We start from the raw sequence: 24,835 nt of genomic DNA on the forward strand, positions 1-24,835 counted from the left end.
TTTTCATCATTCCTAAATTTAACACTTAAATCACAATTCTAATCGACCCACAGGGATTCAATAAAATTATATATCATTAGTACAACACAATAATATTTTGACAAAAGCATTCTTAATTATGTGATTAATATAAAATAATCGTATCATTATCAAGAATTTAAATATTATTTCTAATAATATGTGACGAGGACTTTACAAAAGTTTCGCACTTCTTTTCCTTCTTTTGAGGTTGAACAGATCCTAAATATTCCGATTAATCCTAGTAACATCATAGATCCAAGATATTGGAAATGAGATAAAAGGGGTAAAATACATAGTTAAGTCGGGCTACCAAGTCGAGAAGAGGACCTTTGATCCACCCGCAAATTGCACTTCTTATCCTCTAAAATCTCGTTGAACTTCATTTGGAGTTTGAAAATTCCTCCCAAACTGAAATTTTTCGTCCGGATAACTTTTTTCAACTATAGTCTTTACAGAGCTTGATTTGGTCTACCATCATGTTTTTGTTCCAAGTATGTTTTTTATGTGTTAAGCCTTCTCTGACCACTGCTTATCACTCTTTGTTTTTCTGCTTAAAAAGTCGTCTTTGATTGGAAAAATGAATCGTTTTGTCACTACTTGTTTAGTAATCAAGATCTCTTTTTAAACATTATTTACGACATATCGAATAACGTATTTGTTGATGAGGTGAGATTTTTTTGGGTACTAGCATGGGCAGTGCGAGGTAAAACTTGATACAAAACATGATGTATTATTGCTTGATCAACCCAATGTGGTCAGTTGGACTCATGCGCTGGTTTCAGAATTATAAAATTCTTGTCAAGCATCACCGCCACCTGTACAGATCCAGGTAGCTACCCGAACTCCAAGTGGATCAAACCACGATTCCGGACAACTGAGATTGGACGTAGATGCAATGTATAATGATAGAAAGACCTTCTTTACACATATGCGATCATTCAAGATAGTCAAAGAATAATTATAGTTGTCATGACTACCTAAATACGACATCCAGGATCTGTTCTTAAGAGCAAGCTTAATTACTGTCATTCTAGGTGGCCAGAATTTATACATTCAAAATTATATTTCCAACATCTTGTGTACTCGGATTCCTTTGGAAGCGGTCAGAACTGTGACTACTACCAATGAGTATCATGGGCATGAGTGTTCAATGATTGTCCGAATTCAAAATCTCCTTGCGACTAGTACTTTGATTGTAATTATCGCAGAGTAGGTCTCTTATGAGACGGTTTCACGAATCTTTATCTGTGAGACGAGTCAACCATACCGATATTCACAATAAAAAGTAATACTCTTGGCATAAAAAGTAATATTTTTCATGGATGACCCAAATAAGATATCTGTCTCACAAAATACGACATGTGAGACCGTCTCACACAATTTTTTATCATTTATCATATGCAAAGACAAGCCAACAATGCTGTCACAGTTTGTTCTAATTCGGTGATTTGGATACAAGAAGATTTTTTTATTTAATTTAATAAAAAATATACAATTTTAATAGGAGACTTTTAAGTGTCAACCTCGGCCCTTATTTAATTTTTTAGCTTTTTTTTTTTTTTACTATTTGGTCTTTATCTTGTTAATTTTTTTATTTAAAAAACCAAAATTATAAGACGACGCCGTTCTATTTCTCCCGGAAAACCGAAAACATCTTCTATAGACAGCTGAAAATTCTGTTAAATTACGACCTCGTTACAATCTGGCAAGTTTTTTCGAGAGCAATCTTTGTCTTTAGAAGAATTCTTAAATTTCCTTAAAAAAAATTGTATGTCAAGCAATTGAAGAATTCTTGTTTCAGCTCCGAGTTTTCTTTTTCTTCTTCTTCTTCTTTTTTGGGGCCCTGAAATAGGCTTTTGATCCAGCATTTATCGTGGTTCAACGAAATTCTTATCGGACCTAATTTCATGTAATTTATAAGGTAGAGGATTAGCTTTTATTCATGGACCACGGAAACGCCACTAGCGAGGAATCGCCGTTGATGGTAATGTACTTCAATTGCACCTTGCGATTTTCTTATTGTTTTATGCTTTCATTTTGATTATTTTGATTTGCGGAGTACTTTCGTGAAGCCAAATGGAAGTTCGACGAGGAACGACCGGCCTGGGATTCCGCAGTTATTTACATCAGTGCCATCTCTGAATGATGCTGCTTCTTATCTCGCTGAAACTACTTCGATTTTCACTCGGTGCTTCACTAATGTTTCGGGTATATATTCGAAAACTATTATTGTTACTGGTGCAGATTATCTGGTGGAGAAAATCAATTGATTTTAAACAAACTTTTGCAACTGAATCTTCAAATTTGTTTTCTAGTGTTTTCTGTTTTTAAAGCACAAGGAGCCTCATCCTTTTTTTTTTAGATGGGCTGTTTTACGTTAAACACGTGTATTTTCTAAAATAATAAAACACACTCCTGAGTTTCCTGCTGTGGTACGATGAGCTATGATTCGATACTGTTTTCTGATAATGTTTCTCTCATATTTATTAAAAATGTGCGCCTAGGCGACGGTGCGGCCGGGCTCAACACTTGAAACAAGCGCGAGACATCCGAGAGGCGCAAAAGCGTCCACTTTAAAGAAGTAGACTGATCTTTTGTAGTTAAATAAAATTTAACTCAAGTCCAACTAATTTTGAAGCCCGATTAGCAAAGTTAGTGGCTATTTAACGATTAAAAAAAATCTATTGTCAGCCATTTATACAAGCCCATGGTGTTTTTTAGTTTGATAAAAAAAGAAAAGATAAACTACAACAGAAAAAACAAGAAGACATATTTGAAGAAAGAGAAGTCAATAATACGGGTCACTGTGACATAAATAATTTTTCTATCATAAGGTAAGTCCTTGTCATTCAATGATCTAATTTTATCTATACTCACGACTCACTATTGTTTGGAAGATGATGATGATATAATTGGGGGGTGAACCGGAATTTGATTATTTAGATATTTGAAGTTTTTTTTTATATACTATGAATTTATGACTTACTAATGAATTTTAGATGATTAAAGTTTTTTTCTACTTGTTATTTACGCTAGTTATCTTTTAATGAATTTTTATTTTTATTGTCTGTAATCTTATATCTTTGTGAAAAATATTTAATTTATGTAATATTATGGTATAAATCACTTTATACATATTAAATTTTAAAATTTATGTCAAATGCATTTTACTCCAATAAAGTTTGCGCTTCGCCTTGCGCCTCGGGCTCCAGGGTATCCTAGTGCTTTAGTGCGTCCTGCATCCTAATAACTATGGTTTCTCTGTGTCTCTCTCTTTTTCTGTCTTATCTGAATACTGTCCCTTTTGTTGTTTACATTTAATTTTGCATCTCAGGATCTTCTGAATATCATATGGACAGTGGACTCTTGAAATAGATGATAATTTGGCCATCTGTTGGCTGCATAGGAAATGAACATGAAATTTCAGTTTTTAGGAATTGATAAATGCAAACAATATCAGATTAAGTAGCCTTTGAATATGCAAGTTCTTCATGGATGTTTGTTACTCAAAGTGTCGATGTATCATACATCACAAGATCCAGCTTTTAATTTAAATTGATCTTTAGCTAATATGGTATTCATCAATACTTTCATGTTTGTTCGATGGATTGCTGCTGTGTTCCAGACATTGAGAATGTGAAGTCGAACAATAATTTAACACAAGTTGTTCAAAATTTTCTTGATTTCAAGTAGTAGCATCTAATTTGGGGTATTTGAGATTTACATATTCAGATGTCTTTTATGCTTAAAATTCACTAAAAAATTATTGAATTTAAGTAATGCATAGTTTTTTCCGTTTCTGACATAACGAGACATGTGAGATTAGTGAAACCAAAAGTACATCTTCATTTAATCCACGAGTGAGAAAAATATATTGTCACTTGATTATTTACAAAAAAGGCTCAGAGATATATTCTTTAGAAAGCAGACTGGTCAGCTATTGAGGGATATGGAAGATTATGGCATTTTTAGTGAAGATATTAAGCTACTGAGGGATATGGAAGGTTATGGCATTTTTAGTGAAGAATTTAATATGAGAATGGATTAAAATTAGGTAGTGTTTAAGATTTGAGATCATTGGGCAACCAACTACATCCATATTTTGTGTTGAACACCCTGAAGTCGTTCCATGTGGCGCAAGATGCAGCTATTAATTTACTTTGATGTTTATTGCTGTTTGGCCATATGGTGAAAATCTTTCAAGACGACACATTCTATTTAAATTGATTTGGCTCATCATATGTCATGAAAAGCTTACCTCCCTTTTTATATGAATTATATATTTTCTCCTCTGTCTCCTTCCCTGAGCACCAAAAAGGCAATGGTTTAAAGTTATATAATTAAACTAATGTATACATTTCTTGCAGTGGGACCTGTATCTGAAGACTCTGATGGGCGGGAAATATTGACGTTTGCTTCAGGAGAAGCCATATCTTTGACACCTAATCAAAATATGTCTGCGCGCGGCAGTGTTTCAGCTGTTTTTGAATCAGTCGATACCAAATTTGATGCTCCAGTAGTACAGGGTGGAATAACCAGGAACTCTGCTGGAGAGCCTTCTCAAAGTTCTAGCTTGCTCGTGCAATCAAATAACCACCAAAATGGCATTTCCCTTTTTCAAGGGTACTAATTGTCTGATCCTACTAGATAGTACTGCTTTTACTGTTGTTTTAGTTAGTGGATTCAATGCATGGGCGTTGTGCTTTGTATTTGATGAGTTGACATATCCTCATTTTACATGAAAACTTAATCACGGAGATTTGCAAAGAAAGAAGTGTTTGTGGGATCCTGTCTAGTTTTGTCATTCTTATGCCAATCACCTACTTTTTACAACTCATCAAATGATAGAACTTGATTTTGTTTTGACGAATCATCGTGCACTTCATGTTCTCATTTTCTTGCTCTATGTATTTATGAAATTATCTTATTGTTCTTGCTATTAGCCTAATTGAAAAGGTCAAGAGGACAGTTCATGGCTCTGCTGATGACATTGGATGGCTACAACGAGATCCGAACATGCCACCAGTTGAAGATGGAACTGAAAGTTTTACAGAAATACTTGATAATATAAGGTTTATTAGATGTCTATTTTTCCAGCATATCTCATTAGATGTGTTTTTAGTTTATGTGTGATTTTGACTTTAGTTGTGTTTCTCTATCAGGCATGGATTGCATGGGTTGCCAAACACAATGGTTTACTTGTTGGTCCCAGGTAGCAACTCATTTCCCCTAGTTAGCTCATAAAATATTATCTCTGGAGACCTTTTTGTCAGGCACCTGAAGGTAGTACATCTGTCGAACTTTGTCATAATTCCTCCCATCTGGTGAAAGGATACGTATAACAAATCATAGAAATGAACACAAAAGCTATGTTTAGTTAGGATATTACTCTCCTGGAGTTTCTGTAGGTTATGATTATGAACAGCACATAGTTGGCTTAGTAACATTTATATAATTCTGAAATAATTGAAAATAATGATTGTCTTCGTTTTCTGCACACTTTCATCCTTGTGTTGTGATTAGAGGAAGTAGTTGACCAATGAAATTGTTTAAACAGTAATGGTTGGTGTTATAAATATGTTTTGGTGCTTCTTAAGTGCTGGAATATGAATTCTGCAGTGCTTGACTTTTAACACTATTAATAAAAAATAAAACAATGAAAATGATTCTCAGTACTCTTTTCTATTAGATTATGTTATGTTTAATCTTACTTCTGCAGGTCTTTTCAGCAACCATGGGCCTCTTTACTTTGTGAACACAAAAACAAGTTTTTCAAAGATGGGGCTCACCTGTCATATAGCCAAAATTCACAGTGAGGTATTTGTCAATTAACACTGTTTACTTAAGTGTTATTTTTGTTGTTGTTATTAATGAATGTGAAGTTTAGGCTTCAGTAGATAAGAATGCTAAAGAGATAAAGGACTACATTGAGGAATTATATTGGGGTTCAAATAAACGTGTTTTGCTACTTGGCCATAGTAAGGGAGGTGTAGATGCGGCTGCCTCTCTGTCTATGTATTGGGATGAACTCAAAGATAAGGTTGCGGGGTTAGCATTAGCACAAAGTCCATATGGAGGTAGTCCAATTGCTTCAGATATATTACGGGAAGGACAGCTTGGTGATTATTTTAACGTCCGAAAGCTCATGGAGATCCTGATTTGTAAAGTTATTAAGGTATGCTTCCATCCGCCCTTTACTCTGATATTGTTTCTTGTTTCCGTAAATGTTTTTGTGTATCTTATTTTAAATAAATTACCATCGATATATAGAATCTAAAAAGGATAAAATTGAAATGTTTTTAATTGGGACCCGATACACAGTTTCTCAGGTTTATTATAGTCTTGAAATTTGACAACTTACGGGAGATATTGAATTAGATGCCAATTTATCTGGTTTCTTTGGTGTACTCTGAGGGAGGGGAGGGAGTTGGAGGAAATGTTTATTCTTTTATTAACAGCACGTGGCACAAAATTCACCATACATTATAGCAATAGAATGCGCTAATGTTAGTAGCTGTTGTGAAGGGTGACATGCAGGCGCTTGAAGATTTAACGTACGAGAGAAGAAAAAACTTCTTGAGAGAATACCATTTACCCAGGGAGCTGCCCGTTGTTTCTTTCCACACAGAGGCAAGCATTTCTCCCGCTGTTTTGGCTACATTATCTCGCGTGGCCCATGCAGAACTACCCATGTTTTCCCCTCTCGCTAGTGGTTCACCAACAACACTCCCTGTTGTGATTCCTCTTGGTGCAGCAATGGCTGCATGTGCTCAGCTGCTTCAGATCAGGTATGGTGAAAAGAGTGACGGGCTTGTAACTTGTCGTGATGCTGAGGTTCCCGGCTCCATTGTTGTACGGCCGAAACGTAAGCTCGACCATGCTTGGATGGTTTATTCGTCATTGGATGACGATCCATCAGAAGCCAATGCATCTCAAGTATGCGAAGCTCTTCTGACTCTGCTTGTAGAGGCAAGGCACAAGAAGACTCACGAACTTTCCAACAAAAATGAGTGAAACACTTGGATTAAAATTTATACTTTATTCAACTGCTGTTCGTTTTTTCAACACAGCAGAACGATCACTCGTTAGTGTTCTAGATTGTGGGACATAACTTACTCCAAGATTTTACCTACCTGTATGTAAAAATTAGTAGTCCAAGTACTTTGCGTCGTATATCCCAGTTCATGTCTAGACACGACTTTCAATTAGTCAAAGTAGATTTGTTTGCACTTATTGTAATCAAGAAATTCGGTTTCACGGAATGCGTCTGAATTAATGTCATAAACGTGTTATTCCGATTTTTGTTAAGGTACCTTTGTTAAGTTGATTAATTGTACGGATTATTAAAATATTTGAGTATGATGTAGAATAATATTGAATAAATAATGATTTGATTGATTAAATTTGAGATAATATTACAAAATTATGTTTTATAATTTTCATTAAATAACAAATTAATAAATACATGAAGCATTGTAGGATCTTATATAATTTCTTTTACAGTGTATAGATTATGAATAGGGTCTTATATAGTTTCTTTTATAATTTTTTGCAATTTTATGTATTTGAGAAATAACGATAATTAGTTAATTATTGATACTGTTAAAAAATTATTATGAAAAAATCTAGTAAAAATTGAGGGCCGAGATTATCCATAAAAGGCTCCGAAGTCCAATCCACGTGGCAATGGGCCTCGCGAGGATGACACGGAGGAGGATGAAGATGAAGGGACCTCAACAGACACGATTAGGGTTGGAAAAAAATACCGAAATTTCGGTATACCGTGCATACCATATCGAAATATATTGTATGTATCGATATTAACGGTATATCGAAAATTTCAGTACGGTATGATGCCGTACCGAAATTTTCGGTATCGGTATCGGTATATGTTTTTGAAATGTTCGGTAATTCGAAATATACCGAAATACCGAAAAATTATTATAATAAAATTATTTTGTTGTGATTGTGATGAGATTAACAATTTTTTTAAAAAAAATTCGGTATAGACAGTATTATATCGATATCGTACCGAAATTGCGGTATACCGAATTTTTTTTGTAAGAACAGTATGTAATTTATGTCATACCGAAATTTCGGTATACCGACATGACTGTATACCGAAATTTCTGTACGGTATCGGTATTCATTTTTCGGTACCAAAAAATTTCGGTACGGTATGCGGTATTATTAAAAAAAATCGGTATACAGTACCGAACCAGGCCTAGACACGACGGCAGCGAAACGGCGTGTGGTTGCCACGTAGACTTGATATATCGCATCGTGGTGCCGTCAGGAAAGGGTGGCCATCGAATTCAGAAGGTTCAAGAGGATACTAAAGCTACTATTAAGATTGCTGATGCCATCTCTGTAAGTAAGTTTGCTTTTACAGATTGATGTTTTGGGGGTTCTGTTATAGTTCTTATGATCAACAACGGAGTTTAAATATTATTCTTGGTTTTCAATAAGCCCGAGTTATAATTCTGATTTTCATAGGCATCCTCAACAGTACTTGGATCCTGCTTCTGGTACTAACTCTTTGCACGCCAGTGTTACAGTTGAATTTTGATTGCTTAATTGCAATATTTGGTGAAACCATGTTATATTTCCGATAAATACAACATACTTAGGACTAAAAATCTTTCAGCTGAATATGTTGACCTGGATTGGTTGGTTCCTGAAAATCTGGTGTGTGGGTTGATTAGGCGGTTTGGTGCTAACATCTCAAGGATCAGAAATGAGTTTGGAGCAAATATCAAGGTATTTCGAATTTACCTTCATCTTTTCAAATCCTCTGCTGTTTGATGCACAGATATTACTTTGAAAATAATTGATCAGGGATTGAGTATGCTATGCATATATATGTCCGGTAATTTCTGTTTTGTACAAGCAGATTGTTATTCATGATTGAAGGAAATTAATATATTAATATCACTATTGCGATCATAGTGAAATGGATGAGCAGGGTCGGGTGCTCCACCGGATCGAATCAATAATGTTGTTCAGGAAAATGAGCAAAGTAGATGGCTCTGTGAGCTATAGCTTCCAGTGTGACCTGCAGATAGGGAGATGAAACTCGTGAATGGGCGCCGGAGGGATGTCCGGCGTGGCCACTCCGATGCTTAAGCTACTGGTGTAAATATGTGTGTGTTAACACATGTGTTGGTGAATGAATCATTCTCCAAAACTAGAGAAGAAGAGTAAGCCAAAAGTCCCCCAAATGAATTACATAACTGCTATTTATAGGAGAAAATGTAGTATGTACCTTATTTCCAGTGACTACTTGCCACTTCTTGTCACGCCACCCTACTACCCTACTTTTTCATCAAGTTACATCAATAAGATTCTGTCAGGTGCGCATCTCGAGACAAGATCTTATCTTCTGAACCACTCGAGTGCGGCATTGTTATCGATGTGCCCGGGTAGAATGCCTCCCGGGAGATTTATACAAGAGCCCGGGCCTTATGACTGCCCGGGGAGTAAAGCATGGGCTTGCACCTGCCCGGCTCCAGAAGAATCAAATTTGCAGATTCACTCGGATTTGGGAATCCATTTGATATTCCGGGTTATCCATGACCCGGGCTCTTACGGGGTATCAATCACCATCACTTTTATTGTTTTCATTGGCATCCTTTTGCTACAGTAAGCAATGAACTAGGTACGTGATATGTCAACTTCTCATGCCCTGTGCGAAACAGGTTGAGAAGTTGTAGATAGCGTCATAACGCTCATCTTTGTTTTGTTTTCTTTTTTATGTTTACTTGCCATCAAACTTATGGAGTTTATGCTATTAAGTTATAGTCTTAAAGGTTCGGATCTTGGATACTGTTATCTTCTATGGATGGTTTACATGTGTGTTTATTTCCTTTTTCCTCTGTTCACATTTTTTATGCAGGTTCAGGGTGGCCGAGGTGAACAAACACGGGCAAATCCATTTAGGTGGTAGTGCTCAACAGGTAAAGCTTCTTTTGAATTTTCTTGTACCTTTTTCCTCTTTTTTTGGTAAAATGTTTTCAAGTGATTCACTGGTTGGACGCTTGGACTTGCTTTTCACGATAAATCTTTTCTTCTAATCCTGTTGTGTTAGACCATCCCGAACTAATTTGACAACTAAAATCACTAATCATTAATTATCAGAAAAAATTTGAATCTGGGCTGCATGAATTCTTAGTTTTAAGAATTATGAAATTTTTGGATTCTTGATGTCAATGTCTTTTTGTTAGTTTGCTCTTGCCAAACAACGTGTTGATGAATATGTGTACGCTGAGTTGATGCGACAAGCAGGTGGTCAACCGTAACAAACTGCTGTTCAATCGCAACAATTACCAATTCAGCAACGAATGTAAGTTGGTAATTTTGTTCTCGTCCAGATTCTAGTTTACATGTGTTTCGAAAACTTTCTATGAGGTAAGCTAATAATAAGTGCTGTTTCTCCGGCAGGCATGGCATGTCAGATGCACTATACCCCAAGGTTACAGCCATGTACACGGTCTTTATACCAACAGGTCTGAGCAAAGATCAAGACTTTTGAACTTTTGAGCGTAAGAACAAGAGTCAAGACTCGACGCCATTTGCAATTGTTCATCTTTCACTCAAAAGTTCGCTGACTCTCATATACCACACATATTAATGGTTCCTCACGTGTGCCTGAAATCGTTTTCAAATTCATTTTAAAAATACACATCAGTTCAAATCATTTAATCTTAAATAGAAGTTAGACATAAACTCTGGGTTGCTTGTAAATATGCATTATGAATAACACTACTCATTTGAGGAAGATGCAAATGAAGATTACCATGCAGATGTAATGTTGCAGTACTCATCAAGCTAGAATGCTGTCCTCACTGCCTACATTTGTATGCGCCACCTACAACAGGCCAAGCTCCTTACTATGGCCATCACCCGCACAACGCCCGACTGTTATCTGTGTCCACATAAGCTTATAATTCCTCCCTTGTGTGTGCCTATCGTTTTTCGTAATTTTCCATGTAAAAATGCTCTATTGTTTGTGCTATGCTATTTTATTTTTCAGTACTAGTGATTGGTAGCGATTTGTTTCAAACAACGTTCTACGTGGATCATATCCTCTCTATATGGGTTCACCTAATGCGTTCTATTACAATAATCTTAAACATAGAAAGTTGCGCATTTGAATGTCTGAATTTGATGTAATAATTATTTTGATGACAAACTCCGTAAATCGAGCAAGGGCCACTGAAAACAAAATTCATTTTTGGATGAAAGAAAGGTTTATTTTTTGAAAAATATAAAAGTTATACCTTTTATTAATTAATTAATTAATTAATACTAATTAAAATAAGTCACTTCTTGTCAAATTTTAGCAGATTATTATCATGTACAACATAAAAAGCAAGCATAAAAGTCCACAATTAGTTATACTTCAATCAAGTGATTATCTAAGAAGTTATCCTCCGAATGATCCTCGACTACCAAAATCTTGAATCTTGACTCATGCGCACACAATGGCACGTGCGAGCTCCGAGAAAATGAATAGGGGGGCCGTGGATTTGCAAGGCTGGATGACAGAGTTATATCTGTACGGAGTAGGCTATTGATTTTTTTTTAGCAAATGATTGAATTGTTGATATGTATGTGTGTACCGTTGTTTGAACCCAAATGTTTGAAAGAATCGAGCAAACATCACACGTGGTGTGCCAGGTGCAAATATTCATTGCATCCCCCCTCTACTTCATTTTCTTTTATGGGATATTATTGGTTTGGCACTCGCAACTATTTATTGACTTGTTAAATGATGCATGTCCATTTCTATATGTAGGTACATGCAACAATTTCTAAAAGATCATTGCTTGTCATGAGAAAAAAATCAATCACACATAATTGAAAACTTTTAAATTTTTTGATCGTTTATCACTCTATATATATATATATATATATAATTGGAGGAAAAAGAATGGAGACATAAGTTGACAAGTTAGGGGGCAAGATCACGTGAACAGAGCAACTGGAATGTTTTGGAGGGATTAAGGTGGGGTGCTACGACATGATTGTTAAGCATTTTGAATGGTTAATAATTCTTTCAATTATTAACTTCCACCACATTATAACGGGCCCGCCATTTTGAAATCTCGAAACTTATTTCATATCATAAATCAGATAATAATCCAGATATTTATATTATTAGATTTTAAAAATATGCATGGAATCCGATTTGGTAGAAGGTTGACCCCTCCGACCTATTCAAATCTAGTATCTAATAAAAATTTTGAAGTGTTAAAAAAAACAACATTAGTAAAAACAAACGTAGCCCTGATTCAGTGCTTAGAAAAAAGTTATGATTCAAAGATTTGAAAATGGGTCGGAAGCAGAGCATTGAATGAGGTGTGTACAGAATACCGACAAAGAGAAAATAATTGGAAATCTTGAGATTGACCCATCCGCATCCAGTTTTGGTCCACAATTGTAATCATTGCGTTCTCTGTGTACTTTCTTTTTGAATGATATTTATCAATCTCATTATTTATCGCACCACCCCCCTTGCTTTCTTCCATCTTCCCCCTTTAACCCCCTTCCACTTCCATCCACATTTCTCGATGATTTCTCTCAATATTTAAAAAATAATAATAATAATTACCTTTTAACTTCTAAAGTTATCATGGTATATGGGTTGAGGCACTAGAAATAGAGATCTTGGCTGGTTTTTTTTTTGCCCCGACATGAAAAATAGAATAGACATAATTAATCAGAATAGTGGATAAAATATATTCTTTCAAAGCATTATTAATTAAAAATAAATAAAAAGAGAAGGGGGGGTGTAACAAATGATTGGGGAAAACTGGATTTGTGGGTGTGGAGGAGACAAACACGACACAAGGTGGGGCCCTTTTACTTTTAATGTTTTTTGATATTTTCTTCAATAATAATTGCTATATTTATTTGTCACGTCTTACGAAATATCTGACACATGACCACACGACAAATATAGTCCCCACCGCGCGTGAATTGATTTTTTTGCCCCTGAAATTTGACGTAATTACGTGCCTACCCCTTCATCCCACGTGACTCCCACCCGCGTCGCCGTCGCCCTATCGCCTCTTATCTTTTTTGATTTACACATGTTGATGCGCGTGGTCGTGTGAATTTAATATAATGATCATTAAATTTTAAAATATTTTTATCGATAAATTATATATAAACTTACTAAATACACGTGTTATAATCGTCATCAGAGTATATATGTGTCGCTTTTTAATATATTATTTCTCTCTATATCAAAAATGATTTCACCGTCGGCAACGTGCATTAAATGTCAAACATGAATGATTCAATGAATGATAAAAAATCATAATTTGCAATAGAAGAAAATTCAGACGGAAATATGAATACGCGTTTTTAATCCATATTCACACGGACAAGGAGCTCTATTTATAGAGATCCCCTTTCATTCTGAAATCATCTATTCTTCGAGATTTCTCTCATCTTATAAGCATTTGAGTGCTTAGTTCTATAATATTTGTGAGGTGTTTTGTTCTCTTGTATTAAGAGAGTGTGTGTTCTCTTTGAAAACACAGTGAGTGAGTTGTACACCGTAAAATATTATAGTGAAATTCTTTTCATATTGCCCGTGGTTTTTATCCTAATAATTTTTAGGGGTTTTCCACGTAAATCTCGGTGTCCAGTTTATTTTTTATTTTCGAGTTTTATTATCTCAAATTTCGCACGTGAGACCAACATTCATTTTGTCAATTTTTTTTATAAATAAGCATTTTAAACACTGATTTTAAATAAATACTAACTAACTAACTATGCATGTGTTGAAAAGCAAGTCACCGTGATTCGAATCGAAGATACTATAATACGATTTTCTAATACTAGAATATTGTACGAGTGTTGGGAAAAATAAACAATCCTCGAATTTTGTCAATGATTACATAAAAGCATCGCATCAAGTCACTACAACAATAAATAGCTATTGTGACACTTTTTTGTAGACATTTTTAATTAAATGTTGTTATAAATACTTAATAATGACATTTGTAAAAAATTAATAATGTGTAAAATAAAAAAACATATTAGATTAGTTATCATGACATTTTTAATTGATGTCATCTTTTATATGGAGGAGAACAATTACTTTTCCCACATCGTAAAAAATCATTAAAAAACTTAAAAATTTCACTATAAATAAGTGTGAGAATATTTGGGTTAAATAAATATTGGAGGAGGGAAAATAATTGTCTCCCTCCATATAAAAAATGACATTAATTAAAAATGTCAGGATAACTAATCTAATATGTTTTTTTATTTTCACATTTATTTTATCTAATTTTTCCTCCTCCTATATTTATCCAACCCAAATATTCTCACATTTATTATTGTCACTATAAATAACATACACGACACTTTTAGTTGTCATTATAAATGATTTTAACTGACATATAAATTTGTCATTATTACTATAATAACAAGGCATCTATAAATGTATTTAAACATGAGTTTTTCTGACATTTAAAATTGTCATTATATGAATAATTAGTAACACGTATGAAGTTGTCATTAACATCTTATAATGACATTAAAAAATGTCAGTAAGTTTAAGACGACATTGGAATAGATGACATTTGTTGGAGGTGTCACTAAAACTTAAATGTCACTAAATATTGAATATGATGACATTTATGAATGTCATCATAAGCATTTATTCTTGTAGTGAGTGTTGATATATCGTATAAAATATATCTTTGAAAGTTGTTGCTTTTTTAAAAAAAAAAAAAATTTGAATACACGATGGAAAAATTGGTTGTCAATTTGAAGAGTGGCCGTCACGGATCACATCCACATGGTTGATGATGAAATTAGGGGTTGCCATTAGGGAATTAATTCGGTCAAATGTTGCACTAATTTTGAAGCCAAGCACATGGGACAACTTGGATGTACACGAGGGGCCTCTAATCATGGATTATCTCTAATTAAATTATGATTATATGCTATCATTATTAAAGTTTTTTTTTCTTATGGGAGTGAATTTTAAGGATCACCTGTGTCAAATTTGAATAGACTGGAATATTCATAAAATTTAACGTGAGATGATTTTACGGATCAATTTTGTTATTCAGATATCATATTTGGATCACCAACAAAAAATATTACTTTTTATGTTAAAAATATTATTTTTTTGTAAATATGAGTATGATTGACATGTTTTACAAATAATTCGTGAGTGTCTTACGTGAGATCCACTCATACATATATTTATGATTTGAGGAGGTGCGTAGATTTAAATTTTTAATAATTTGGTACATGAAACACACCTTGAAATGTTGCATGCTACTATTTTCGGAGCCTTTCACTTTAGGAAAAAACTTATGTGAGACGGTCTCATGGGTCGTATTTTGTGAGACAGATCTCTTATTTGGGTCATCCATGAAAAATATTACTTTTTATGCTAAAAGGGTTGACCCGTCTCACAGATAAAGATTCGTGAGATCGTTTCACAAGAGACATACTCTTCACTTTATATATTTATTGCCGAGATCTAATTTTAACATTTGACTTTTTAATGTATGATCTAATTTTTCATTAGAAATATAAACCAATCATTATTTAAATTCTAATGGTTTTGAGATATTAGTACTCCATTCGTCTAAATTATATTATTGACTTTATTTGTTCAGATATATTAAATAGAGTATATTACATTGTGGGTGTCGGATGGGAGAGGGACAAGGTGCAACGCACGAGCGCTCAACTGTGGTCCCACTTGCCGCCACGTGGGCGAGCATTACATGGTCGTGTACACGTGAACCCATGCTCCCACCCCACGTGATCATCCTCTCTTCTTTCCAACATAATTGTTTATAAAATAAAAATCAATTTAACATCACTTTCTCTCTTTTGCTTCTTCCCGTTTTCAAGAAATATAATAATAAATAATTGAGAACAACCTTTTTTTTGCACGTACGATCTATTTTTTAAAAATTAACTATCTTTCGCATCATCCCATCGCCCCCTAAAAATAATTTGACAAACAATTTTGGGAAAGTGAGTGTTCTAAAATTCGAAAAACTAAAACCAAATACATGTACAAAATATCGAAATTTCCAAGGATTAGGACAATTTTCAAAATTCTTTTTAATGCGATGGTCAAACTATTTTTGATTGAATTAAAGGCGATTAATTACAAGCTTATTACTAAAAACTAATGGCATGTACTTTACCAGAAAAGACAAGACAACCCTGGGAGATTTAAAGCCAATGCCACATGCATCACTCGCTTACCGCGGAATGTGTACCCCACTCCATTTACTGCGGTGGTACCCACTCATAAACTACTCCCTCCAGTCAACGGTCAATGGTAGAAAAAGCCCCTTTTTAATGAAGCTACAGTTGGAAAAAAAATACAATTTGACTTAACCAAGGTTGAATGAAACTCACTCATTTTTCCCCAAAAAAAGAATGTTAAAAACTTTAAGGGCCATGTTTGGTACGAATGATTGAAGTAGGTTTATGGGTTAATCACATGTTTGTATGGTTTTTGGGAGAAAAATAGATAACACTGGGCCCGTGAATAAATCTCCGTGGAGTGGGGAAAATCCATCCCTTGGAGGCCCAAGTATTATTAATCTCAATGTGTACAGTTAATCTGACAGAACAAAAAAATTACCTTTTTAACCTTTGCCCTACCAATAAAACTCATCTCCTCCCATTTCTTCAATACAGCCGACCCAAAAAAAAAAAAAAGAAAACGGAAGAGAGAAGAAATTGTGTCCAAGTTTTGCGATTCGCGTTTCGGTCGTCGGTGTGAAACAGAGATTTGATCTTATATTTGTTGAAGGTAAAAATCAGTTTCTTCGCCTTGCCGTTTTGTCTTGGTCGTGAAAAACATATTTTTTAATTTCTTTTTCTTACTATTTTTGGTGTGAATGTCTTCCTTATAAAGTTTTGCCTTGAAATTTTGTTTCAGTGAACTGTACATGAATCAAATACTATCGATATGCATTTTTTATTTGAAAATTATTTGAGATGCATAGTATTTGCTTAAATAAATACTTACGATAAACAAATGCCTTCAAACAAAATATGTTCTTATCACGGTTGTTGAGGGCTTTTATTCTTTCATCAAGATGAGAAATTGTGATATGATTTGAGCCCTTTTCTGTATTTATGATGCTTGAACCGTTAATCCAAGAAAGAAATATTGTTTTAGTCATGTAAAGTCTTAAATTTCAGACCAAGAACACCATGTTGTTTCTGTGACTGAATTAACATTGTGTACTGCATTTTACTCTTTTATATTGTTGTACTAAAGCTTAATTTGTTGTCATTTCTTGAGATAAGATAGCAAGATGGACGTTAGACGTAGAAACATTATGCTTTTTGTGTTGCTGCATCAAATGTTGTTCCGCTCTTTTCTGCTTTTATGTCTTTTAATACGACATCGGAATGGATTACGCGCAAAGCAACGTCGTGCCCCTCGTAGAAAACCGGGCTCGTACACCATGACAACACGAATTACTGCACAATTGAGCCATTTGCATAGGATTATCGAATTAGGTGATGTTCAATGTGTCGTAAACTTGAGAATGAATCGGAATGCATTTTCCCGATTGTGTTACTTGGTCAGTACCATTGGAGGGTTGGTAGAATCGAGATACGTACGAATTGAAGAGAAAGTGGTCGTGTTTCTGTCTATCTTGGGTCATCATAAGAAAAATCGAGTGATTGGTCATGATTATCGACGCAGTGGACATACCATCAGCACACATTTCCATGAAGTTATGCTCTCTATTCTCAAATTACATCCGATATTTCTAGTAAAATCTACCCCTGTGGATGATAATTGCAGTAACGAAAGTTGGAAATGGTTCAAGGTAATATATCGATTCTTTAATTTGTTTAACGCAAAATATGCTCTTTTAATGTTAGTTTATTTCTCTTTCAATTACAGTTGAGTGAAAATTTAAATTTGCATTTTAATTTGTTTTAGGGGTGTCTTGGTGCTTTGGATGGTACATTTATCACTGTACATGTACCAACAAGAGATAAGGCCAAGTATCGAACCAGAAAAGGTAATATTGCGGTTAATGTTTTGGGGGTTTGTGATCGCAATATGAACTTTATCTATGCGCTTACTGGGTGGGAGAGATCCGCAGCAGATGCTAGAGTTTTAAGAGATGCATTGACTCGCGATGATTCACTGAAAGTTCCCAGAGGTGATATAATCCCGATTTTTTATCTTCTGTGTTGCATTAGAATAATAAAAATTTTAGAACTAGGTTTCATAAATATTTGAACCATAATATGCCCTTGTAACACAGGTTGTTATTACCTATGTGACAATGGGTACGCAAATGTCGAGGGATTCTTAACTCCGTACAGGCGAGTTAGATATCATAGGGATGCTTGGGGAAACCGTGCACTTGGACCACAGAATTACAAGGAGCTTTTCAATTGGAGGCATTCTCAAGCTCGCAACGTTATTGAAAGAGCGTTTGGGTTGTTGAAAAAGAGATGGGCTATCCTTCGTAGTCCATCATTCTACCCGCTGAAAACACAAAACAGAATTGTAATGGCTTGCATTCTATTACACAACTTCATTCGCTCACAGATGTCAACTGATCCTATGGAAGAAGTCGATGAGGATGTTGGTAGTCCAGGTCATGACGCCGATGATGATTTCATTACTAGTTTTGAGTCCTCCGGTGAATGGGATACTTGGAGAGAGAACTTTGCATTGTCAATGTGGAGCAACTAATAATAATTAATGGAATGTTGTATTTCAAACTTTAGTGATATTACTATGCAAGAAATATATTACTGTCTTTTGTGGATTCTTTTGTTACGTGCTTTAATTTGTGATTGAAATTTATTTCACATTATGTATTTATGCATCTAATACACGATAATTTTGTTATTATGTTTCCTTCAAATTGGTATGTCATGTGCTGATTTATTTTTAACATGGTTGACATAGCTCTTTTTATTAGCACGTGTTTAGGTTATGGACAGTGGCGCAACTGCAGGGAGTGTGGTTGGGAAAGGTATCAAAGCTGACAAAACGCGACGTACTTGGAGCGCACATGAAGAAGAAGTTTTAATTGAAGCCCTAAAAGACGTTATCAGTAAGGGATGGAAAAGTGAGAATGGATTCAAAGCTGGGTACTTAACTTTATTGGAGAATTATATGCGTGCAGCACTTCCAGGGACAAACTTACGTGGAAACCCACATATTAACTCCAAAATACATGTGTGGAAGAAAACACATGGTATTTTGTTGACTATATTAAGCAAAAGTGGAGTTGGGTGGAATGATACTGACAAAACCATTGAAGCTACGGACGAGACATGGGAAGCAATAATTAAGGTATTTTTTTTATAATCAAACTCATTGATTTTAATAGTACCATGTATTTAATTTCGCCTTTACCTCTTGTAGGCAGACCCAAGCGCACGACCCATGAGATCGAAGCAGTGGAATCATTACCATGATTGGTGTGAAATTTTTGGAAATGACCGAGCAACAGGTGAACAAGCAGAGACCTTCGCAGCAGCTGTCCACGATGTCCTCAACATGAATTATGAGGTAATTCATGACACAGTTGCGTTCACAAATGATACATTTAATGATGGGGAAGAGGGTGACGAGTCAGTATCTGTAACACACACCCATTCCTCGAAACCAAGTGTAGTAGTCACATCCAAGAATAAGAAACGTAAACCTGTGAATGCCGATGACAACGCTATAGTTGAAGCCATCAACCATCTCGCTGACATAACAAAAGACACAATGAAAGATTTGATCAAACAGCTAGCAACGGAGGAAAAGATAGCCAATGCTGACGAGAAGGTGTTGGATACGTTGCAGGGGATAACAGAGCTTGCAGAAGACGAGAAAGTACATGTTGCTGAGTTGTTGGTTGACAACCATGCCATGTTGTCACTGTTCTTGCGCCTTGGTGACAAAGGCAAGCTAAGTTTAGCAAAGAGGCTTCTGGGTGGAGACTAATGGATTGGATTAGTGAAACTGTATTTTCGTTGGTAAGATGTATTTTTGGAAGTTTGGTATCTTTTTGGTTGGTAAGCCTAGCCAACAGGACAGTGTAATTGTTTATATGCCTTTTTGGATTCCTTATGTATGTAAGGCATGATATATTTTGAAATTTAGTATTTGTTTTGGTTGAATGCTATGGTGTAATTACTACTATGATAATTTTGATAATTGCTGATTTTAAGTGGATATGTTTGGGTCTGTAGGTGATGAATCGTAATATAATAACTGTGATGAAAGTTGTCTATGTGATGAAAATGTAATATAGGTGGATATGTTTTGTCAAACTGTAATATATGTGATGAAATTATGATATTAGGTGGATTTGTTTTGTCAAAGTTTTTGGTTTTGGGTTTCTAGGTGATGAAACTGTAATATACATATATATAATCCAACAATTGTAACCATAAAGTAAAGCATAGTTACATACATAACTGGCAACTTGCCTACGGAAACATTAACTTTATAACCGAAGAAGTCGTTTCGAAAACATGTGCAACGTTTCAGGAAGAAGTCGTTTAGAAAACATGTGCAACGTTTCAGGAAGTTTGCTGGAAGAAAGAAGACAAACATCAAGTAGCAAATGTATTGAAATCTTTAATGAACTTGATTCATATTTTGCAAAACACATTAAGTAAGCACATATAAGAACCATTTAGTTAAGCTACAGAGTAAATACCAGAGACAATACATATCCACTAGTCTTGGCCACTACAGGATCCACTGCAAATATATAGTTTAATACAACAGACAGAAGCTTCAAAAGGGTGGCAAACAAGACTTCAAAACATAGGGACCATAGAAAACTATTCATCCACTGGATTCATCCGAGGTTTTAATTATAATAACCGACGGTGGGTCATCGTAGATTAATTTGCGCTTCTTCTTGCCGCCTTTGAAACGAACACATGTACCATTGTTGTTGGTTTTCGTAGGCTCCGCAGGTGCTTGGGTGTTTGCCAACTTCATTTTCTTGTGACAGTTTGTGTTCATAGTACTTGGAGAGAATTCTTGTAGAACCCGTAAATCAGTCTACGTTAAGCCATGCATAATTCTAGATTTCTAAATTTAATTGACTTCATTGCATAATTATTTTAAATGCATTTCTTTGAAGTTAATTATTTTATTATTTCAGTTCAGTATTTTGATTTTTAGCATTTCAGTTATTTCAGTGAGGCCGGACTGGAGTCGGAGTTTTGAGATAGAATTTAAGATCCAGAAAATATTTCCAGAAGTTAATTTAGCTAGCAAGTAAGTTCACCTATCAGAATGTGATTGTTGAAACACTATTAAAATTAGTGGCATAAGCAAATAAATTTTAGTGTGAAATACAAAAAATTTTAACATTACATGACATCTAAAATTCTGTGTAAAACTCGAGCGAAGATTTAAACAATGTAATGAACATATAACAAAACAAATGGATGTCATATACTCTTTCATTGTCATCTCAATTTCAAAACTCTGAAAACCAAAACAAATATGAGTATGAGGTAAATAAAATGATCAGTACTAACTTTGAATGAGTTAGTCCTGTACGAAGTAACAATGACAATCCAACAAGGAATTCAACATTTTTTTGGGCAATTTGTACCGAGAAATTCTGCACATAACTCATTTTTTCTCAACATCACAATATGCAAATTCAAGAATATGAAAGTTGGAAACAGATAAAGTTATGTGAGTATCTTTCAAGGTAAAAAAATCCATGAATAAATATAAACATAATTTTAACCCAAAAAAAATTAGCACTATCACAATACGTACAACATTTGTTTCTCAAAAATTATTATGTGGAACTATAAGTTTAACAACTCAAACTTCCACCCAACACTAAAACTTATAATGGTTCATCAAGGCAAACCTAATATTTATTTTCGAAATCCACAGTAGATCTGGTGCTTTATGAACGAGAAATCAAAATAAAACTGAAAAAATGGTTTTACCCATGCCAATTGTGTCGTTGATGAGAATGGTTTTTGGTGGGAAAGATGTGGTGAGAGCTTCGAAGGAGCAAGTAAACAAGAATGGAAGAGAAGCAGGGGAAACATTTAGTGAGAGCTTCAACGGTGGGTAAGTCTGAATGGAAGAGTTGTAGGGATTCCAATTTCAAGATTTTTTTTTAATTTAAAATTTTAGATTTAAATAAGGGCAAATTAGGTATTTCAACAGATATTCTTTATTTGTACAATTATTTATCAGATACACCAAACATCATATAATTTATCACATTTTCGTAATCATTTACACCAAACACAATAAAAAAATTTATGGTATTTTAATTATCATTCAAATTGTCATCCATTTAACAATCCATAGTTTATCCTGTCCCAGCAACCAAACTGACCCTAACAGAAAATAGAAGCAGGAGGAGAGAGTTTTTTTGTGAAAAATAATTTTGAAATTTGAAATTTAAGTAAATATATAAGGAAGGAAAGAATGAAATTAACCCTTCCAGCACCAAGAGTTGGGGACTATGGTTAATTAGTCAAATCACATACCTGTCGGGGCCCGAAACCCCAATCCTGAAGCCAAATCCAAAATCATGATTGAGCCAATTGCCACCACTGACACAAGTCATCATTGAACATCTACCCACTGCGTCTATACTTCCACCCCTATATATCTCTGTATCTATAGGTCCTTAGCTAAGCTTTTCTCTCTTTTTTCAGTGCTATATTTTATATATATATATATACATATGTTGTCTATTGCATTCTTGGGCCTCAGAGAAAAGCTTTGACTAGAAAATGATCACCCCATTTCTCCTCGTATTGTACCCCTCTTGGTTTCGTTATTCACACATAAGATCTCTGTAAAAGATACAGAGATTGAGCTTTGAAGAAAAGTTGTGTTGTTTCCTCTTTTCTTTTATAATCAGACGAGATAGGATTGTGGATTAAGGGGAGAAGGATGACTGACAAAGATGATGGTTTGGGTTTGGGTTTGGGTTTGAGCCTGAGGTTCCCGGAGAACCAGCATCAGAATCTGAATTCGAGTCCGCCGCGGCCTCCGCCCACTGCGGCATCAGCAGTACTTCCAGTTCCTTTTCCGTTGAATCTGTTTAGATCTCCGTTACCCTTTCTTCAACAGCCGCAACAACAGCACAAACCTTCTAACACTGATGTATTTCAGTTATCCGCTGGTAAATTTCTTGTTTCTGTTAGTTTCCAGTTGAAGTTGATAAATCCTTTTCTCGTTTCATTTTATGAAGCGTTAGAGGTGAGTAATTTTTTCTCTCTAAGAAAAATTACTCTACGGGAGAACAGTGCACGTGTCCTTGTTGGATAGAAACATTTTTTGCATGTATAGTTTGTATTATTAGACCCCAGATATTGGTCTTCGAAGCATGTATCTGTACTTTCTCAGATCGTAGCGGGGAGCCCAGATCATACTTCCGCGGAATCGATGTGAATCGAGCAATAACAGTGATAGATTGCGACGAAGAAGCGATGGTTTCTTCCCCAAACAGCACCGTTTCAAGCGTGAGTGGTAAGAGGTGTGAGAGAGAAGAGAATGAAGCGGAGAGGGCTTCCAGCTCATTTGAGATGGAAGACGACGGTGGAGAGGCAGCGAGGAAGAAGCTCCGCCTGTCGAAGGAGCAGGCGGTGGTTCTGGAAGAAACTTTTAAGGAGCATAATACTCTGAATCCGGTGAGTGGTAATTCGGTAAAAGTATTTCTGGGTCGAGGGTGTTCTTTTAATTTTCCTTTACTGAGATTTTGTTTTGTTTCTTTGCAGAAGCAAAAGATGGCTTTGGCTAAACGGCTGAATCTGAGGCCCAGACAGGTGGAGGTTTGGTTCCAGAACAGGAGAGCAAGGTTAGTTCCCCATTTGAGGGTATTTTGGTCATTCTGTTAATTGTCGATTCATCTCTCTTAGTTTATGCTGGTGCACTAGTACTGGATTCAAGCATAGATCTGATGCCGCTGAGTTGAAATTTCTTGCAAAACTATTATTGAAGTATTTGTGAAATCAAGTTCGAAAATTTCGAACGATTTACTCGTAAATTCGTGCTTTCCTAGCTGAACTCGATTCGATTGCGCTCCCCTGATTAAAACACGCTCTGTCTGTTGTTTCGATTTTGTGATTTTGTTTTCCAATAGTGTGATTTCATATATGGGTCGTTATCGAGTTCAAATAATTTGTGGTTCTGTGTTTAACTTGATCTTGTCATCCATAGCATACACGCAGTAAATAAATGAGATTTGGTAACAATTTGTGCAGGACCAAGTTGAAGCAAACCGAGGTCGACTGCGAGTACTTGAGACGATGCTGCGAGAATCTAACTGATGAGAACAGACGATTGCAGAAAGAGGTGAACGAGCTCCGTGCACTGAAGCTGTCCCCACAATTCTACATGAACATGAGCCCTCCCACCACCCTCACCATGTGCCCTCAATGCGAACGCGTGGCGGTCTCGTCAGCCACTACCACACCTGCTGCAAACGTGGCAGCTGTTGGTGGCATCAATCGCCAACTCCAGTTGCCTATGGCCTGCTGGGCAGCGGTCATTCCACATCAGTCGGCCCCCAGACCGTAGGGTGGGAGGACAAGCAAATAGTGCCAGTTATGTGTGGAGGGGCTGATGGAAATTTAGGTAGAATGTGTAGGAGATGGATAAAAATCACGAGAGAATTGGATCTTGGATTAGCGTTTATGTTCACTTTGTTCTATGGGACGCTCTCATTTATTGATGAATATGCTTAGTTTCGGGCTGAATTTGAATCCAATTTTTTTGTTTATTTCATATGTGGATATAAAATATCAAGAATACAAGAGTTTTTCA

General features: G+C 35.4%; 4 protein-coding genes across 5 annotated transcripts; all 4 read left to right on the forward strand.

The window, feature by feature from the left end:
• The first annotated feature begins 1,660 nt into the window (after positions 1–1,660).
• LOC142553122 (uncharacterized) lies at positions 1,661–7,352 on the forward strand. Of its 2 annotated transcripts, XM_075663132.1 has the most exons (8): positions 1,661–2,005; positions 2,094–2,229; positions 4,389–4,644; positions 4,965–5,093; positions 5,184–5,233; positions 5,741–5,838; positions 5,909–6,196; positions 6,547–7,352. In XM_075663132.1, exons 1-8 carry the CDS (start codon positions 1,964–1,966, stop codon positions 7,033–7,035), a joined length of 1,488 nt encoding a protein of 495 aa, XP_075519247.1. In that variant the 5' UTR covers positions 1,661–1,963; the 3' UTR covers positions 7,036–7,352. The 2 variants fall into 2 exon arrangements, with proteins under 2 accessions (XP_075519247.1, XP_075519248.1); XM_075663133.1 differs by lacking the exon at positions 2,094–2,229.
• A 901-nt stretch (positions 7,353–8,253) lies between these two features.
• LOC142554432 (uncharacterized) lies at positions 8,254–11,058 on the forward strand. Its single transcript, XM_075665102.1, has 6 exons — positions 8,254–8,395; positions 8,727–8,781; positions 9,917–9,977; positions 10,306–10,371; positions 10,462–10,526; positions 10,824–11,058. Exons 2-6 carry the CDS (start codon positions 8,759–8,761, stop codon positions 10,957–10,959), a joined length of 351 nt encoding a protein of 116 aa, XP_075521217.1. The 5' UTR covers positions 8,254–8,395; positions 8,727–8,758; the 3' UTR covers positions 10,960–11,058.
• A 5,636-nt stretch (positions 11,059–16,694) lies between these two features.
• LOC142553124 (uncharacterized) lies at positions 16,695–20,181 on the forward strand. The gene is made up of 5 exons (XM_075663134.1): positions 16,695–16,834; positions 17,815–17,870; positions 17,987–18,212; positions 18,318–19,363; positions 19,436–20,181. Exons 3-4 carry the CDS (start codon positions 18,110–18,112, stop codon positions 18,752–18,754), a joined length of 540 nt encoding a protein of 179 aa, XP_075519249.1. The 5' UTR covers positions 16,695–16,834; positions 17,815–17,870; positions 17,987–18,109; the 3' UTR covers positions 18,755–19,363; positions 19,436–20,181.
• Positions 20,182–22,705: 2,524 nt separating this feature from the next.
• On the forward strand, positions 22,706–24,835 carry LOC142553126 (homeobox-leucine zipper protein HAT4-like). The gene is made up of 4 exons (XM_075663138.1): positions 22,706–23,192; positions 23,417–23,700; positions 23,788–23,867; positions 24,274–24,835. Exons 1-4 carry the CDS (start codon positions 22,961–22,963, stop codon positions 24,587–24,589), a joined length of 912 nt encoding a protein of 303 aa, XP_075519253.1. The 5' UTR covers positions 22,706–22,960; the 3' UTR covers positions 24,590–24,835.

This window comes from Primulina tabacum, chromosome 8 (assembly GCF_025594145.1).
Source record: "Primulina tabacum isolate GXHZ01 chromosome 8, ASM2559414v2, whole genome shotgun sequence".
NCBI classification, from domain to species: domain Eukaryota; kingdom Viridiplantae; phylum Streptophyta; class Magnoliopsida; order Lamiales; family Gesneriaceae; genus Primulina; species Primulina tabacum.

Bases quoted from the DNA above. Each gene is read 5' to 3' on its own strand.
- LOC142553122 (XM_075663132.1), top strand. From the start codon at position 1,964: ATGGACCACGGAAACGCCACTAGCGAGGAATCGCCGTTGATG. The intron at 5,234-5,740 runs GTAGCAACTCAT...TTACTTCTGCAG, and splicing joins GGTTTACTTGTTGGTCCCAG to GTCTTTTCAGCAACCATGGG. The intron at 6,197-6,546 runs GTATGCTTCCAT...GCTGTTGTGAAG, and splicing joins TGATTTGTAAAGTTATTAAG to GGTGACATGCAGGCGCTTGA.
- LOC142554432 (XM_075665102.1), top strand. From the start codon at position 8,759: ATGAGTTTGGAGCAAATATCAAG. The intron at 8,782-9,916 runs GTATTTCGAATT...TTTTTTATGCAG, and splicing joins AGTTTGGAGCAAATATCAAG to GTTCAGGGTGGCCGAGGTGA. The intron at 10,527-10,823 runs GTCTGAGCAAAG...ATTACCATGCAG, and splicing joins CACGGTCTTTATACCAACAG to ATGTAATGTTGCAGTACTCA.
- LOC142553124 (XM_075663134.1), top strand. From the start codon at position 18,110: ATGAACTTTATCTATGCGCTTACTGGGTGGGAGAGATCCGCAGCAGAT. The intron at 18,213-18,317 runs GTGATATAATCC...CTTGTAACACAG, and splicing joins TTCACTGAAAGTTCCCAGAG to GTTGTTATTACCTATGTGAC.
- LOC142553126 (XM_075663138.1), top strand. From the start codon at position 22,961: ATGACTGACAAAGATGATGGTTTGGGTTTGGGTTTGGGTTTGAGCCTG. The intron at 23,701-23,787 runs GTGAGTGGTAAT...GTTTCTTTGCAG, and splicing joins AGCATAATACTCTGAATCCG to AAGCAAAAGATGGCTTTGGC. The intron at 23,868-24,273 runs GTTAGTTCCCCA...CAATTTGTGCAG, and splicing joins TTCCAGAACAGGAGAGCAAG to GACCAAGTTGAAGCAAACCG.